The 17,789-nt window shown below is 39.0% G+C and overlaps 1 protein-coding gene across 1 annotated transcript in view; it reads left to right on the plus strand.

Annotated features, from left to right (window-relative positions):
* The window catches only part of MYO1F (myosin IF), a 1,136,901-nt gene that overhangs the window by 874,508 nt on the left and 244,604 nt on the right, over window positions 1-17,789 (plus strand). The window contains exon 13 of the mRNA XM_044053742.1: window positions 12,870-12,956. Within this exon, the coding sequence (XP_043909677.1) occupies window positions 12,870-12,956 (87 nt within the window). The remainder of the gene's footprint in view (window positions 1-12,869; window positions 12,957-17,789) is intronic.

A 17,789-nucleotide genomic window follows, 5' to 3' on the forward strand; every position in this document is an offset into this window, starting at 1 on the left:
TACATGCCCATCAGGACCAGGAGCTTTCCCATGTTTTAATTTATCAATAGCCTTAGCTACTTCCTCTTCTGTTAATGGACTTTTGAGATTATTAGATTGAAAGTCATTAATATGAAGGAATTTTAAGTTATCCACAAAAATTTGGAATGGGCTGTCATTAATATGGTCTTGTGGACCATAAATTATTTGAAATATTTCTTGGATAACCCCTATTATTTCAATATCAGTTATAAATTTTGACTTTATATTTTATTTCTTGTATTTTACATGTGGGGCTCCTCACGTTGATAAGTCTTGCTAACATTTTGGAAGGGGTTTAAGCCCACTCCGCATATTTGTGTAGCATTCTAAGTTCTGTAAATGTATACTGTTGCATTATAATCTCATTTAACTGTTTCTGTAGACTTGCTATTTGTTTCTCAATAGTAGGAGTGTAGTTTCTTTGTAGTTCCAGTTCAAATTGTCTTAGCTTACTTTCTACTTTACTTATATTTTCCCTTCTTTGCTTTTGTAATATGATGCTTTTTGGATGAGAGTACCCCTAGCCATAACTTTAAAGGCTAAAAATACATTCATATCTTAAAAATATAATACAATACCTCTCTGATTTTTATTACAAAAAATTCAAAACATTCTAAACCTTCAATATAACACAATTATAAGTCCAAAGCTTTTAACTTTAACTTTAATATACTTGCCAGTGAGATATTCTCACTGAGACCTGGAAAATCCTGTGAATTAAGAAACTTGCCACTCCAATTCTTTAGATTTTAATATGGTCTCCCATGGGCCACCCCATGAGTCAATAAAAATCCTCCTATTAAGAGACCTCTCAGTTTTCCCAATGTAGTTTACATAACATGTTGTGATTCTTGTGATTCATACTACATTGGGAAAACTGAGTTGCCTCTTAATAGGATGATGTACAAAACGTTAATATAGCCTGCATAAAATTAACTTGGCTAATGCTTTATATAAAAGTATACTTTACAATGCCTTACTCGTAAAAAAAAAAAAATTCCTGTTTGCAATATTAGAAAGGTTCTTATTGACCCATGGGGTTGAAAGAGCAGTTTGTTAATTGGAAACATTATGGTTCTGAAGAAGTCTATGTGAATGTGCAAGTAGCTGAAAGTGCTAAACCTTGTGTTATGGCCTCATTGGACATTAATAAATTATCATTTCAGTTTGGATTTTTGACTTATTGGTGCAGCATTTTGATTTATAAATCAGGATTTATCCACATCCATTTGTGGGTTATTGATTAAGAATACACTCCTGTTTGTGAATATATCAGGATTTACCCACAGATGGCGTTTTTTTAATGACTTAGACTTAACCCTTATAATCCAACCATACCAGTTGTGGGTAAATCCGGATATACCCACACACAGTCATGGATTATTGCATAAGGGTAATGCAAAAGCAAGAAAATATATCCATAAAAGCTGGCAAATACAATTGCTAACCAATAAATCAACCACAAATGATAATTACATTGGCGCTGATATCAGTCATTACATCTACAGAAATCCTTTGATTGATGCCTAACTGTAATGTGTATAAATCAAAAGTTATTCAATTAGGAGAGTTATACAACTCTTTTAGCCCCAAGACTCAGATTAATTACAGCCCTTAACACCCAAGCTTAAAAAATGTTGCCTTTGGGCCTGAGAGGTGAGAAAGGGATTATGTTAAAGAATTAGAATACTTGATAATCATGGTCATCTCAGGCCTTAAAGTGTTTTGAGTACCAAAACTTCTACTAGCCATATCAGAATGCCCATAGTATACCCATTTCTAATGTACTCAGTCGTGTAAATTAACTGTTAATGTATGAACACTGTTAACAGCATTTAAATATGCTGTGCCAGTTATTAAAAAAAAACAAAATTGTGGACAAGGTGGCAGTGATGATTATATGATTAGAGATATTCTAAAATAAAATTAACCATTCATGTTGATGTGCTTGTTATAATCAGTATTATTTCATTTTAAGATGTTTATCTGAATCAGTGTATGGTAACTTTTTAAGTAAGGATGCGGTGATTTTTGCCGAGGTTGTATGAATTTGTATGCCTTTAAATACAGAGAAGTTATAAGAACTGTGGAAAAAACAGACAGCACAGAGAATCATTTCACTACTATCACATAGCAATGGAAACTTCAAGGATAGAATAATGAAGTAGCGGATATACAGTCTACAGTCTACACATTTGAAGTGCTGTGATGAAATCCCCAAATAAAAAGTCACAAAAATAAATGTCTGATTATACCTTAGTACTCCAGACTGTCACCCTAAAATGAATAATTGAGGATATTCTGACTGCATCATGAAAGAATAAAACATGATCTTCACCAAAAAAGCTGCACCATTATTTTCACTTTAAGTATGGTGGGGTGAGCAAATCCAACTTAGAAATAGCCACCAAGATTAACTCATACTTCAATGACAGTGTAAATGCACTCAACAAAAAATCTCTTTCTCACTCCCCTTACTCATATCCACCACCATCCATTAATACCCCCACCCTCATACTAAAACCAGTGGCCACTTCCTTCATACAAAAAAAATATTAGCCAGTCTTGAACCCTGCTCACCCTCTGCAGATAACTTTCCTGCTGAATACTTGAAAATTGCTGCTAATATCATTGCATATTCAGTGATCATCCTTATAAATATGTCAATACTGGATTCTTATATTCCTACCATTTGGAAAAAATCCCATATCACACCTCCTCACAAAGGTGGCACTTTTACCAAGCTATCTAAATTTCAGAACCCTTTTAAAAATATTGGACAAATGTGCCCATAAACAATTACTCCAGCATCTCTTAAAGAAACAATTACTAACCAATATGTAACATGGTTTTAGACCTGACCATAGTACATGAACTGATCTTCTAACTTTGACAGATAACTTAAATAAAGTCAGGGATAGAGGTAAATGTATATCTTTCTTATTCGCAGACTTATCAAATGCTTTCAAACACTGTTACATAAACTCCTCCTACAACTGTCTAAGAGAGTGTAAGCTAGTAGCTTTAGCATTGGCTCAGTTCAGATTTGCTGTCTCTAGGCCTGCTTGTTTTTGCAGTGGTTGTTCTGAGCATATGACCAGGCCATACTGAATTAGCAGAAGCCTTTCCTTACCTTTGTGGTAGATTGGCTGGTGGACGTTCGGTGGTCTAGGGTTTGGAGTAAGCCTCATTGGTTCTTTTGAGATTTTTTTTAAAAGAGTTATTTAAGGTTGTATCTTCTGGTATTTAAGCCCAAACTTTGAGGATTTCTGTCTATACACACTGAGCTGAGTGCAGGAGGGGCATTGACCACAACTCTGATCTGAGATATATAACAATAAGTATCCTTTATTTTTGCTTATTTTACTAGTTATTGCTTCTAGCAATTTATATATAGCACTTTTTATTGCCTGCTGCATACTTTTTACTGTATTTTATTGATATTAACTAATCTGCATGGTTAAACTAAAATTGACTGCTTTTGGCCATGCCTGATAAATAAGGTTTTTACTGTCTCACACTTTGTAAAGCTTTTCAGCTAGTTTCACTGTGTGAAAGGTATTAACGGGGTATTTTCTCTACTTGTTAAGCACCTATTAGTTTTTTTTCTGATTTCCTGCCAAAGAGTGCATCATATAACTGATTTGTTTGCAGTTAAAAGCATTCTATAGAGTCTCCTTGTTCCTTTATCTGTTCAAAACTTTCATTTTGTGGCTCACTTCTGTTCTGCTGTGACAAACATTTCTGTAGTGCTTACTGTCTAAAAGTGTGTAGGCTAGTTGCTTTAGTATTGCCCCATTCAGATTTGCAGTCTCAGGCCTGTTTGTATTTGCAGTGGTTGTTGTGAGCACATGACTTGTCCATCTCGAATTAGCAGAAGCCTTTCTTTACCTTTGTGGCAAGATTGTGTTGATTGGCTGCTGGTGGCAGGAATGTGTTGATTGGTTGCTAGCAGGTGGAGGTTGGGTGGTCTAGGGCATAGAGTAAGCACTCATTTGTTCTTTTGAGCTTTTTTTTTACAAAAGTTGTTCAAGGTTGCATCCTCTGGTATTTAAGCTCTTACTTTGGGAGAATTTCTGTCTATACACACTTAGCCAAGTGGAGGAGGGGCAATGACAACAACTCTGATCTGTGATATATAACAATAAGTATCCTGCCTTTTTTGCTTATTTTTCCTTGTTATTGCTTCTAGCAATTTATATATAGCAATTGTTATTGCCTGCTGCATACGTTTTGCTTTATGTTATTCATATTAAATAATCTGCATGGTTAAACTAAAATTGACTGCCTTACAGAACTTGTTAAATAAGGTTTTTACTGTTACACTGTTAAAGTTTTTTTAGCTAGTTTCACTGTGTGAAAAGTATTAACGGGAAATTGTCTCTACTTGTTAAGCACCTATTTGTTTGTTCTGATTTCCTGCCAAGGAGTGCATCATATAACTGATTTGTTTGCAATTAAAAGCATTCTGTAGAGTCTTATTGCTCCTTTATCTGTTTAAAACATTCATTTTGTGGCTCACTGCTGTTCTGCTGTGATAAACATTTCTGTAGTGCTTACTGTCTAAAAGAGTGTAGGCTAGTTGCTTTAGTATTGCCCCATTCAGATTTGCTGTCTCTGGCCTGTTTGTATATGCAGTGGTTGTTCTGACCACATGACCAGGCCATCTTCAATTAGCAGAAGCCTTTATTTACCTTCATGGCAGGATTTTGTTGATTGGCTGCTGGCTGGTGCAGGTTGGGTAGTCTATGGCTTGGAGTAAGCTCTCACCGGTTCTTTTGAGCTTTTTTTTAAAAAAAAGTTGTTTATGGTTGTATCTTCTGGTATTTAAGCCATAAGATTTCTGTCTATACACACTGAGCTGAGTGGAGGAGGGGCATTGACTACAATGCTGATCTGAGATACATAACAATATGTATCCTCTTTTTTGCTTATTTTTTACTAGTTATTGCTTCTAGCAGTTTACATAAAGCACTTTCTATTGCCTGCTTAATACTTTTTACTGTATTTTATTGCTATTAACTAATCTGCATGGTTAAACTAAAATTGTCTGCCTTACAGGGCCTGATAAATAAAGCTTTTACTGTCACACTGTTTATAAAGCTTTTTAGCTAGTTTCACTGTGTGAAAGGTATGAACAGGAAATGTTCCCTACTTGTTAAGCACCTGTTTTGTTTGTTCTGATTTCCTGCCAAGGAGTGTATCATATTGTTCTGATTTCCTGCCAAGGAGTGTATCATATAACTGATTTGTTTGCAGTTTAAAGCATTCTGTAGAGTCTCCTTGCTCCTTTATCTGTTTAAAATTTTCATTTTGTGGCTTACTGCTGTGATAAACATTTCTGTAATGTTTACGGTCTAAAAGAGTGTAGGCTATTAGCTTTAGTATTGTTCCCCAGCCTCCCTCCCTGTTGGTGTGTTGCTATTATACTTGGTGGCTTTGCAGTTGCCCACCCCTACTGTAAATTTGATCTGGGACAGACTTCCCAGTCTAGTGTCATTAGCTCATTCTACCTAATGCAGAGAGAACATTTGAAAATGTCATCCCACTTAGTTTCTTAACCTTGAATTATCTTCTGCTTCTCCTCTCAAAAAAAACTTCTAGAATCTCCTGGTCTTCTGCTTAACTGTAACAAAATAAATCACACTTGTTTCCTGCCTTTCCTGTAACTAGCCTAGTCCAGATACAGATTTGCCATATCCAGGACTGTTTGTAAGCTTTTGAGCCCCCAAACCGGTCTGTGTTGGATGGAAGCCTGCTAGCTTATCAGTGGTAGTGGTAAGCACTAGGTAAATCTATCTACCACATAAGGAATGGTTCTGGCCCAGAAATTGTAGTTACTGGCCGCTTGGGAAGTTTTTCCATCTCTCTCAACTTTGATTTAATAGCCCGCCTTTACACTTGTCTCCCCCGCCTTCCTGTAACTGGTCTAGTCTAGATATTCATTTGCTGTATCCAGGACTGTTTGTAAGCTCCTGAGCCCCCCAAGCCTTTCTGTGTTGTAGGAAAGCCTTCTAGCTTAGCAGTAGGAGTGGTAAGCACTAGGTATAACCTATCTACCACATAAGGGGTGGTTTTGGCCCAGAAATTGTAGTTATTGGCCGTTTGGGCAATTTGTCCATCTCTTTCAACTTTCTGATTTAAAAGCCCACATTTTCACTTGTTTCTTTCCTGTAACTAGTCTAGTTCAGATACAGATTCTTAGTTTTAGCACTTGAATTTGCTTATTCATGCTCATCACTTGTTCAGAACTTGTAAGTACTAAATAAGCTACAAATTACTACAGCCAACCTTCCTCATTACCCAGAGTAAAACAGCTCTTGTACTCACTTTCCTCACTTATCTAGAGGAAAATAGTTTTTTATTCAGGCATGTCCAAGGGTCAGCTCCCAGTGTTCTCTCCTGTTTATCTGATGAATCTGGGCATCTTGGGGCAATGTAGCAATTACCTCATGTACACTGACAACCCTTTCCTCCTACTACCCAACACTACAACCTGTGAGAGATGCACTTAACTAGCCAAACTGAAGGTAAAGCTCTCTCCAACCAAGACTGAACTTGACAGTCAAGAGGAGAAGGTAAACACTTGCACCACAGCACACTCATCACATAGTCCCTCTAAACATACGCCACCAAAATCCACACACAGACAAAAACATTCATGGGGGCTCTCAATAATAATCTGATCAAGCAACAGAGACCTCCAAAGCAGAAATACAAGCAGCCTCCAACCCCCAATAGAACCCAAATGACACATAGCCCACAGACTCAGTGTGCCACTCAACCACAGCCCATAAGGCAAAACAATGTGCTCAACACACTAGTCATATGTGACTTTATAACCAGACACACTGATGTCCCCATTCACCAGGCTAAACAAGAAGGTTACTGTCAGCTGCCTATCGGGTGCCAGGATCTGCCACATAATCCACGCACTCAGGTCACTCCACAACAAGTACAAATATTACTGTTATTGTCCATGTTGGTGTGAATGACCTGAGATGTATCTCCCTGGACTACATGAAAAGACATGGAAGACTTCTCCAATCTAGTAGCCCAGGTAGGTATGACCCTAGACCTGAGAAGCATCCTGCCATCACCCAGAATGATACCGCAGTACAAGGACAAAATGATTGACTTCAACTGGCTAAGCTTCTGGTGTCATTCTAAGGGGATCCAGTATCTGTCTGCCTGAACGACATGGTTGACAGACCACGATACTTTGCCAGAGATGGCCTGCACCTGTCACCCTTAAGATTCTGGATACCGGCTAAGGCTCTTGCCACCCCTAAAGTGCCTTTTTTAGGCAAGGTTCAAATGACAAATTCACCACCATAACAGGAACAGAAAAAGCAAAAACTGAGGGTAATGCTACTCAATTCTAGAAGTCTAAATCTCAAAATGCACTCCCTCGAGGCACTCCTTAAAATGGAAAACATTGATATCTGTGCAGTGGCTGAGACCTGGTTCAAGGCTCCAGAGAGCACCCCTGCATTACCAGGCTATAACTCATACCACACTTTTCAGCCACCTAACCTGGACCAGAACACCAAAGGCAGAGGTGTGTCCATATTCATTAAGGATATCCACAACTCCAGGCTAATTGCTCAGCATAATGCATCCAAGGTTATCTAAGTGCAACTAACTCTGGGCAAAACTGCAATCCAAATTGTAGCTTCCTACAGATCCCCCACCATGATCCAGGATTCCCACTCCCCTTTTCTTGATATACTGGAAAATAATAGGGTTCAAACACCCTAATAATGGGCGATTTCAACTACCCCACCATTAATTGGGAAAACTACTCATGTACCAACTCCTTCACTCAATGCTTTCTGGAATTCATTAATTCCAATGCCCTGGATCAACTTATCCACATCCCACCAGGGGCAACAATACCCTAGACCTAGTTATTACCAACATGAGTGACCAGTGCTACACACCTGAAGTCAACTAGCTGTTGGTCAGATCCGACCATAAGCTAATCACCCTAGATATCCGCATCACGCCCCCACCCCCCATTAAGAAAACCACAGTAAAAAATTTCTCCAAAGCCAACTTCATGCTTAAGACAGAAGTGGCGAACTTCATGACACCCATGCAGATGGACAATACAATTACAACTGCTGAATCCTAAACAATTACAACTGCTGAATCCTAAACAAATGCACTCTATAAGCACTTACATGAGTGCATGCATTGTGCTATCCCAAACAGAACCAAGACGCTATCCTCCATAAAAAGAAAGCCAATTTAGTGGTCCCCTGCCATAAACAAACTCTACAACAGAAGGAAAAAAACTGTTGCAAAAGAGTAAAATCCCATAAGTGGAGGAGCTCCCTGGTCAGCCTCAGTAAGAAGCTGAGATCCCTTTTAAGATCCTCCAAAGCTAGCTATGAAAACAACATTGCCACTGATTCTAGGGACAACCACAAAGCATTCTATAGCTATGTCAAGAATCTCAATGGCAACACCCAGATCTGATCAGAGTTACAGCACAATGGCATGAAAATTACAGAACCAACGGATATTGCCAACATCCTGGCAGATAGGTTTAGTGGTAACTTTACCCTCCTCTCACACCCTAAAGGGCCCACACATCTATACAGGAAGAATGCAGAGTCCCTGTAATCACAACTATGCAGGTAAAAATAGCACTCTCTAAAGCCAAAAACACAGCATCCATGGGACCGGACAACATTCCAGGCTGCGTTTTACATGAACATCAAAACAAACTGGCTCCCCACCTAAGTACCATGTTCAATCATAGCCTCACGTCAGACTTTGTACCCACTGAACGGCACACAGCAACAGTTATCCCACTCCAAAAAGGGGAGCCAACACTGATCCCGGGAGCTATCGCCCTATTAGGCTGACGATCCTGGTCTGTAAGGCCATGAAACGTATCATCAAGGAATTCCAACAAAGACATTGGTAACCTCCAAACTCTGGACCCCACCCAGTTTGGGTTTGTGAAAGGCAGATCATGCCTCCTGAACCTGATCGACTTCTTTGAGGCAGTCACCAAAGCCGTAGATGAGGGTAAGGAGGTTCACACAGCCTATCTTGACCTCGCCAAGGCTTTCAATACCATCCCCATTCTGGAATTATAGCTAAACTCACTAAACTAGGTATAAATCCCTACATCACAAGATGGGCTGCCAACTGGCTCACTGACAGAACCCACACTGTAAAAGTTGCAGACTCCAAATCTGACTTCAAACCATTAACAAGTGGAGTACCACAGGGTTCAGTCCTGGGACCTCTCCTGTTTGGTATCTACTTCTCTGAAGTACAGACTAACACAGAAGGCCTTTGGCTAACAAAATTTGCAGATGACTGCAAACTAGGAGCCATAGTCAAGTCCCCAAATGATGTGGACATCCTACATAAGGGCCTCACTGAGACAGATGCCTGGTGTCAGAGCCATGGCCTCAAGCTCAATGCTAAAAAGTGCAGTGTCATCTCCTTTGGTAAAAACTCTGAATCCATGAACCAGCACATAGGCGGCAGTCTACTTAACACCGAATGTGTGATAAGAGACCTTGGGACCCAGGTGGACAGTAGTCTCTCCTTTGATAATCACATCGCCACAGTAGTCAGGAAATCCTATGTGACACACCTCACCACAAAAGGGTTCTCATCTAGGAAAAAAGAGGACATTGTTCCCCTCTACTCGACACTCAGACTCATTATAGAGTACAATGCCCCTTTTGCAATGTACCTCACAAGACACCTGCAGCAGCTGGAAAGGCCACAAAAGTACCTCACAAAGAGGATTACTGGCCTCAAAAAGATGCTCTACACAGACCGTCTCAAAAAACTCCAGCTTTACTCCATAGAATATCGCCTATTCCAAGGTGATCTCTGCCTAACATATGAAGCTATGTCAAACCCAGAGCTGTTGGACATGCTACACCTAAAGAAATCTCAAGCCCTCTGAGCTACATGCTCTAGGGACCTAAACCTTGTCACCACAATAAACAGGACATGCTGGAGGGATAGATTCCTGTCCCAAAGACTTCCCATACTCTGGAACAAGCTACCCATCTATGTCAAGCAAAGTTCCTCATTAGCACTCTTCAAGAAAAATCTTGATGAGTGGATGGGACATACACCCCGGGGATCACTTCTGTGGCTCTGCTCGACAGGGGCACAGGAAATTAACTTTATTGGGTAGCATAAGCCAGGGAACCTTGTTGGCTTGGCTTACTTAGGTCCTTAGGCCGATAGCCTAGTACCTACCGCCTAGTACCTACCTATGAACTGTCGACAACTGGTATTTCACAACTTACTCTTATATGGTTTAATAACTACTTTCCAGAAAGCTACCAGCCAGCCAAATTGAATTCAACCCTTTCCCCTTATCTACCCTATCAATACTGATGCCCCACAAGACTCTTCTACAACAAGCATCGCTTGTACAGTAAGCAAATAATTCCATCCTTATCTGCCTCTCAGACAATCTAGAAAACTTAGAAAATATTATACAAGCTGCCTAACTCTACTGAAAACTGACTTGTAACCACCAACTCCTTCTTAATTCAAAGAAAACCAAACTACTTTTATTTTTCCTTGAAATCTGTTGTCATGGACCTGATTAATAAAGATATAGAAAGTCTCCAAACTCTAGAACCCATGCAATTTGGCTTTGTGAAAGGTAGTTCATGCTTGCTCAACCTGGTTGACCTCCGAGTCAGTCACCAGGGTTGTGAATGAAGGTAAGGCAGTGCTAGTGCATACAGCCTACATCAATCTGGCCAAGATTCAGGAATTATTGCTAAACTCACCAAACTAGGCATCAACCCCTATATCTCTAGGTGGGTTGCAAATTGGCTCACAGAGCACACAGTGTGAAAATTGCGTACTCCATGCTAGACTGCCAACCAGTCATGAGTGGAGTCCCACAGGGATCGATCCTGGGTCCTCTTCTGTTTGTTATCTACTTCTCAGAAGTACAGGCCAACACAAAGACTCTGGCTGACCAAATTCAGATGACTGCAAGCTGGAAGCCATTATTAACTCCACAAGTGATGCAGACATCCTACAGGAAGGCCTCACTGAGACTAATGACTGGTGTCAAAACCATGGCCTTAAGCTTAATACCAAAAAATGCATCATCCCCTTTGGTAAAAACTCAGTTCCCACTAATTACCACATCGATGGGAGCCCACTGAAGGCATTATAAGAGATCTGTGGACACAGGTTGACAGCAACCTCTCCTTCGGCCATCACATTGCCACTGTGGTCAGAAAGTCCTTCTATGTGGCACATCTCATTACCAAGGGTTTTGCATCCAGGAAGAAAGAGGTCATTGTCTCTCTCTGCTCTTCCCTCATTAGACCAATCATCAAGTCTAATGCTCCATTTGGCATGTACCTCGCTAGACACCTGCAACAGCTGGAGAGGCCACAGAAGTACCTCACAAAGTGGATCCTAGGCAACATGTCCTACATGGACAGACTCAAAAGTCTCCAGCTATCCTCTGTCTTATATTGCCTACTTAGAAGTGATCTCTGCTTGACTCACAAAGCCTGTCTGACCCAGCTCTATTAGAAATGCTACATCTAAAGAAATCCCAATCCCTCTGCACCACACGTTCCAGAGAGCTCAACCTCATTACCACAATCAACAGAACATGCTGGAGGGACAGGTTCATAACAAAGACTGCCCATGCTCTAGAAAAGACTTCCCATAAATGTCAAGCAGAGCACCTCGCTGTTACTCTTCAAGAGTAATCTTGAGTGGATGGGTAATAAAAAAAAGTTCACCCTGGGGATCACTCCAGTAGCTCTACTTGATAGAGGCACTGGGAACTAACATTGGGTGGCACGATGCCAGGGTACTTCTATAGGCTAGGCTTGTAAGGGCTCCAGGGCCATTAGCCTAGTACACACCTATGAACAAAAACTGAGGTCAAAGTCTGTATTCACACTGTATAGCAAGTCTGGAATAAAACCCATGCACCAATGAGGGCAATGGGCATCATTCCTTTATTTACGCTGCAATTAAAAGAATTCCTTTCTGACTCCTGGCTTTACACTCACTGCTCTCCTGTCACCTATATAAATCCTCGCTCTCCTGTCACCTATATAAATCCTCGCTCTCCTTTTTCTTGTTTTTACTTCGTTCCCTTACTTTTAATCTTTCTTTTTTTCCTGTATTTCTCCTACCTCCCATAGCTAATCCACTTATTTCCTCTACCTCCCATAGCTAATCCACTTATTTCCTCTACCTCCCATAGCTAATCCACTTATTTCCTCTACCTCCCATAGCTAATCCACTTATTTCCTCTGTCAGCTACGTATGCTTGCTCTCCCCTACATTCCTGTCTTTCTTTTTATCATCTGTTTAAATGTTAGAATTTGATATTTGCTTGAAGGGAGTAATAAAATCTTATACTTATAACATGTCAATATGTTTTAATGCTACATATTATATTAATTTTGTTTTAATAATGGTATGCATCTGTTATTCTACACGTCATATATGCATTAACATTTGTATTAATATATGCATTTGCAAATTATTGCAATGTAAATTGTCTGAGCATGTATATGGATTTTCTACTCTTATCTGTGGAGCTTTTCTCCCCAGACCTTCGCTGAAACCGGATACAATTATCCAGGTGGACTTTCTTCGCATGAAAGAGCGTCTCAGGCTGCTCCCTTGTTTTACTTTGTTGGCATAAAAAAAAGTAAAGAGTGCACCGCATCTATAGATCATAACTGGAAGTCTAGTTCTGATCTCCAGTCTGCTTAATAGTTCACACATGAAAATAAAATTGCACTATTTTTTTTCTGTGTTTATTTTCACCAGTTAACATGATTGCATTTATTTCTATGCAGGAAGAATATGTGCAAGAGGGAATCAACTGGACTGCTATTGATTATTTTAACAACAAAATTGTGTGTGACCTCATTGAAAGTAAACTGGTAAGTGATTTACTTACATCCGCTAGAGGTGTGGGGCCTAGGTTTGAATTCTGAGATAATAAAAGACAGAGGATGATATGTGAAACCAAAAGGAAAACAAAGTGATGTCCTCAAACAGAGCCACACAAACAATGTAACTCAATGCAACATGATTTCACCATTAATCTGAGAAAAAAGACCTACCTACACTTTGGTTGTCAATTGTTACATAGTCATTTTGTAAAAATTAAGTCATGGTTTGTTTAACAGTGCATATTTTAAAAGAACAGAAAAAGTTAAGTACCACAAACAACAGAAGTTCTCTTTAATCTTGGTCAGCAAAGCAGGTATACTATTAGTATACAGCAGGAACGGATTTAAAAGTACACGTTCCTCTGAGCTACAGTGCTGATATGTTATTTAGACTTCACTGAGTTGTATTTTTTTTTCATAGAGAAATCTGGATTTTCTCATCAGACAGTCTTGTAGTACAGATAATCTGATTTCAACATCTAAAGTAAAAAGAGAGAAATCCATTAACAATTTATGACACCTTTCTGGGTGAAAATAACTTTTATTGCTGACTGGTCTTGAGGGAATTCCGGTTGTGGTTCTGTCTTGTCTTATATTTCATATATAGTATGATATTATTTTGAATATTAAACAAATATGTTCATCATCTATGAATGGCAGGAGCTGTCCAATAAGAAGAGTAAGGGGAAAAGAATGCATTTAGTATGATTAATTGCATCTGATTTAGATGAGATATGAATAATTACAACAATATCAAACTGTGATCATTACAAAAACATCACCGTATACTCGATCATTTATGCAGAAAAGACAATCCCCTACACCAACAGACACGCAAGGGTTTCTGCCCCTACTCACCTGATCTTTATAAATGCTTAACTTCAAGGTTGCCGAAGCTTGGAAAAATTATAAAACATAAGATTCATGTTTTCCTTCTCCAAATTACACAATCCAAAACAAAAGCAAAGTATCCGCAACAGATCAATTTTTTAGAAAGAACATACTTTTCATAAGTAGGTTCAGACACAAAAGGAAATTATGAGAAACACACACTGTATTCATAGTTCAAGCCTAATGACTGCCCAAATGTATGCAAGTTCTTAAGTAAATACTAGTCAGCCAGCCATTTATGACCTAGCAAGAACATAAAAGGCCAGTCATGACCTAGCAAGAACATAAAAGGCCAGTCGTGACCTAGCAAGAACATAAAAGGCCAGTCGTGACATAGCAAGAACATAAAAGGCCACTTGTTTCCTTTTAATCAAACACAGTAAGCTGTGCGATGAAGAAAGAAGCTGAAAGATATCAGATCTTATGTTTTTTGGCATGGAAGGAATGAATCTATAGCACTGGATATTGGTATATAGATTGAGCCTGAGGACAGTACTTATTCCTTGGTTTGACTCAACTAACCACTAGGTCATGTTGCTGTCACCCAGATTGCCACTGCTGGGTCTGCAAGAACATAAAAGGCCATTCATGACCTAGCAAGAACATAAAAGGCCATTCATGACCTAGCAAGAACATAAAAGGCCATTCATGACCTAGCAAGAACATAAAAGGCCATTTATGACCTAGTAAGAACATAAAAGGCCATTCATGATATAGAAAGAACATAAAAGGCCACTTTTTTTTGGCATGGAAAGAATGAATCTATAGCACTGGATATTGGTATATAGACTGATTCTGAGGACAGTACTTATTCCTTGGCAGAAAATATGTGAAATTATTAATAAATATTGGCCAGTACTCATGGAAGATGAGAAGCTTAAAGCATTAGTGGGAGAAAAACCAAGATTCATTTATAAAAATAAAAAGAACTTGAAACAGTTACCTTGCCATAAAGATGGTCATCATAAAAGATTCCCTGAACCCACAGGAATGAGATAATGTGGGAGATGCAAAGCACGCCCACATATTAATCCTGTTCCAGGATTTGCATCCAGTAAATGGCAAAGAATATAATTTCAAGGTATCTGCCACATGTAACACCAAACATCTAGTATACTTAGTGACCTGTTAACAGTGTACAGCATTTTCTATAGGAAAATGGGCCAATGCTTCAAGGACCGTATTTTAAAGCACCTTAGAAATATTTTACAAGAAGTTCAAAATAGTTTGGCCAACCATGCGAACGGTTTTCCTACACATTCTTTCTACTTCCAAGCTGTGGATATAATTATACCAAGTCCCAGAGGAGGAGATGTGAAGAATCTAACAGAAACCCGAGAAATAAAATGGATCACTAACCTTGGAGCACACAGGTATCCAGGGTTAAATGCTGTAGTCCCCCTTAAATCTGTGTTAAAAAATAGGCGTATATCCATTAGTTGATTATCTGAGGAAGGCTTGCTCTTTAAGTGTTTAATGAATTGAAGCTACTGAAGGCATGTCCAAAATAAATGTTCCTGATAGGTACACAGATGTTTAAAACACATTCAGCACAAACCTAAAAGATTTACTGAACTGAAGAAGGCCTGAATAGGTTGAAAGCGCTTTTCGTCTTTTTTATCCTTTGGTTTTAAATGAAGTTTTATGTTTAAATGAAGCCTGAAGTTTAATTTTTCAACATTAAGGTTTCAACGCTATCTTCTAGCTCTGTGGTAGTCAACTCAGGAATATTTTCTGTTTTTTTCTCAGTACTTATTCCTTGGTTTGACTCAAATAACCACTAGGTCAGGTTGATGTCACCCAGATTGCCTCTGCTGGGTCTTTTCAGTTTAGTAGAGAATGCCCTACATACCTCTCAATTGTACAGAATTTCACAGAATGTCCAGATTTTGGCCTCATATTTTTGGTTTATTTTTCACAAAATTGTGTTTTTCTGGCAAATTTGTGGTAAATCATTAAAGGCTTTGAAAATAATGACAGACATTTTGAGTTGCAGACTTCACATCCTATGGAAATTTTATGCTTATGCAAAACTTGCTATTCTATCAACTTTCTAAGCTCGTAAGAGCAATATTTAAAAATGTTCCTTATTTTGGGGCCTTTGTCCCACTTTTATTTATGGCTTTGTCCAGATTTCTTGCTCTAAGAGATTGAGAGTTATAGTGCCTGGTATGATCAGTTTGTCAGTGATTCCAGACTTACAGAGTTAAAACAGTAGCAGGAGCAACTGGTTTAATTAAAAGGAAGCAATTCTAGGCACATGACAGGTACTGCTAAAAGCAACATCAAAGTACTTAATGAACTTTACCTATCCCCTGGCATTAAGATTGGGGTCCTTTTCTGTTAGAGTATTTAAAAACCCTAAACAGGGAAATTAAAGATGCTATTCTTGTCTTCATTGAGTACTATTTAGGGTAGTTCCTCATCTATTCTCGGAAGGTGATTGCATGATTTATGTGCTTCTATTAGATGCTCAGGAGTCTAAATCAACAGTGCCAGGTGATTTTATCCAGAAAAGCTTACCCTTCTCAGTGGCAGATCCAGGAATTTGCAAAAGGGGGGGGGGTGTACGGTCTGGTTAGTTGACTGCCGAAGCGGAAGTGGAAGTGGGACACTGGGTTTGGTGGTTGTGAAAAGATCACCTTAAGAAGCTCCGACATCATGTATGAAAAGACAGTAATATACATTCAGTTGCATATGATGGGTAATTCCTGTGTGCCATACACCACATGCACAGATATAGGTTTAAAATGTAGATAAGTATGTGTATGTGAGCGTGTTTGCAAGTATACATAGGAGGTACCTCTCAACTGTCCAGAATTTTGCAGAATGGACAGATTTTTGCCTCATTTTTTATCGGACTCTCACAAAATTGTGTTTATGACAATTTCAGAGGGCTGAAGTCACTCCATAATGACATTTGAGCATCATACTTCAGATCCTTTAACAGATACACACTAAAGCAAATCCTGTTATTCTTGCAACTTCAAAGATTACAAGAGCAGCACTTAAAATCTGTCCATGATTTGGGGCCTTAGTCCCCGATTATTCTTGTATTTGTCCAGACGTCTTGCTCTGATGCTGAGAGGTATTGCATTCATTGGGGTTACCAGGTTAAAATACTGAATAACTATTTAATTATATATGCTAATTTCCATCATTTTACCAACTTATTCTACGCTATGTTTATATTATGGTTTATAACAATTATCAAACTTTTTCCAAGATGAGTCTCCTCACCAATGTTCAATGTATGTATACAGGTAAAGGTGAGAACTGCAACTGTAATAATATTTTATGACATCTGGCATGACACAACTATTAGAAATATAAAAACAGTCTCCATTAGGAAAACAACCGTAAAAAATTTCTCCAAAGCCAACTTCACACTTCTTAAGACAGAAGTGGCAAACTTCATGACACCCATGCAGATGAACAATAGAGGTATGACTGCTGAATCCTACACAAATGCACTTTATAAGCACTTACACGAGTGTATGGATTGTGCTATCCCTAACAGAACCAAGATGCTATCCTCCAAAAAAAGGAAGCCAATCTGGTGGTCTTCTGCCATAAACAAACTCTACAACAGAAGAAAGAAACTGTTGCAAAAAAAAAGAGTAAATTCCCACGATTGGAGGAACTGCCTGGTCAGTCTCAGTAAGAAGCTGAGATCCCTCATAAAATCCTCCAAAGCTAGTTATGAAAACAAAATTGCCACAGATTCTAAAGACAACCACAAAGCATTCTATAACTAGGTTAAAAATCTCAATGGCAACACTCAGATCTGCTCAGAGTTACAGCACAATGGCACTAAATATACAGAACCAACTGATATTGCCAACATCCTGGCAGATAGATTCAGTGCTAACTTTACCCCCCTCTCACCCCCTAAAGGGCCCATCTTTATACCAGAAGAATGCAAAGTTC

This window comes from Protopterus annectens, chromosome 13.part0 (genome assembly GCF_019279795.1).
Source record: "Protopterus annectens isolate FY-2018-M chromosome 13.part0, PAN1.0, whole genome shotgun sequence".
NCBI lineage: Eukaryota > Metazoa > Chordata > Ceratodontiformes > Protopteridae > Protopterus > Protopterus annectens.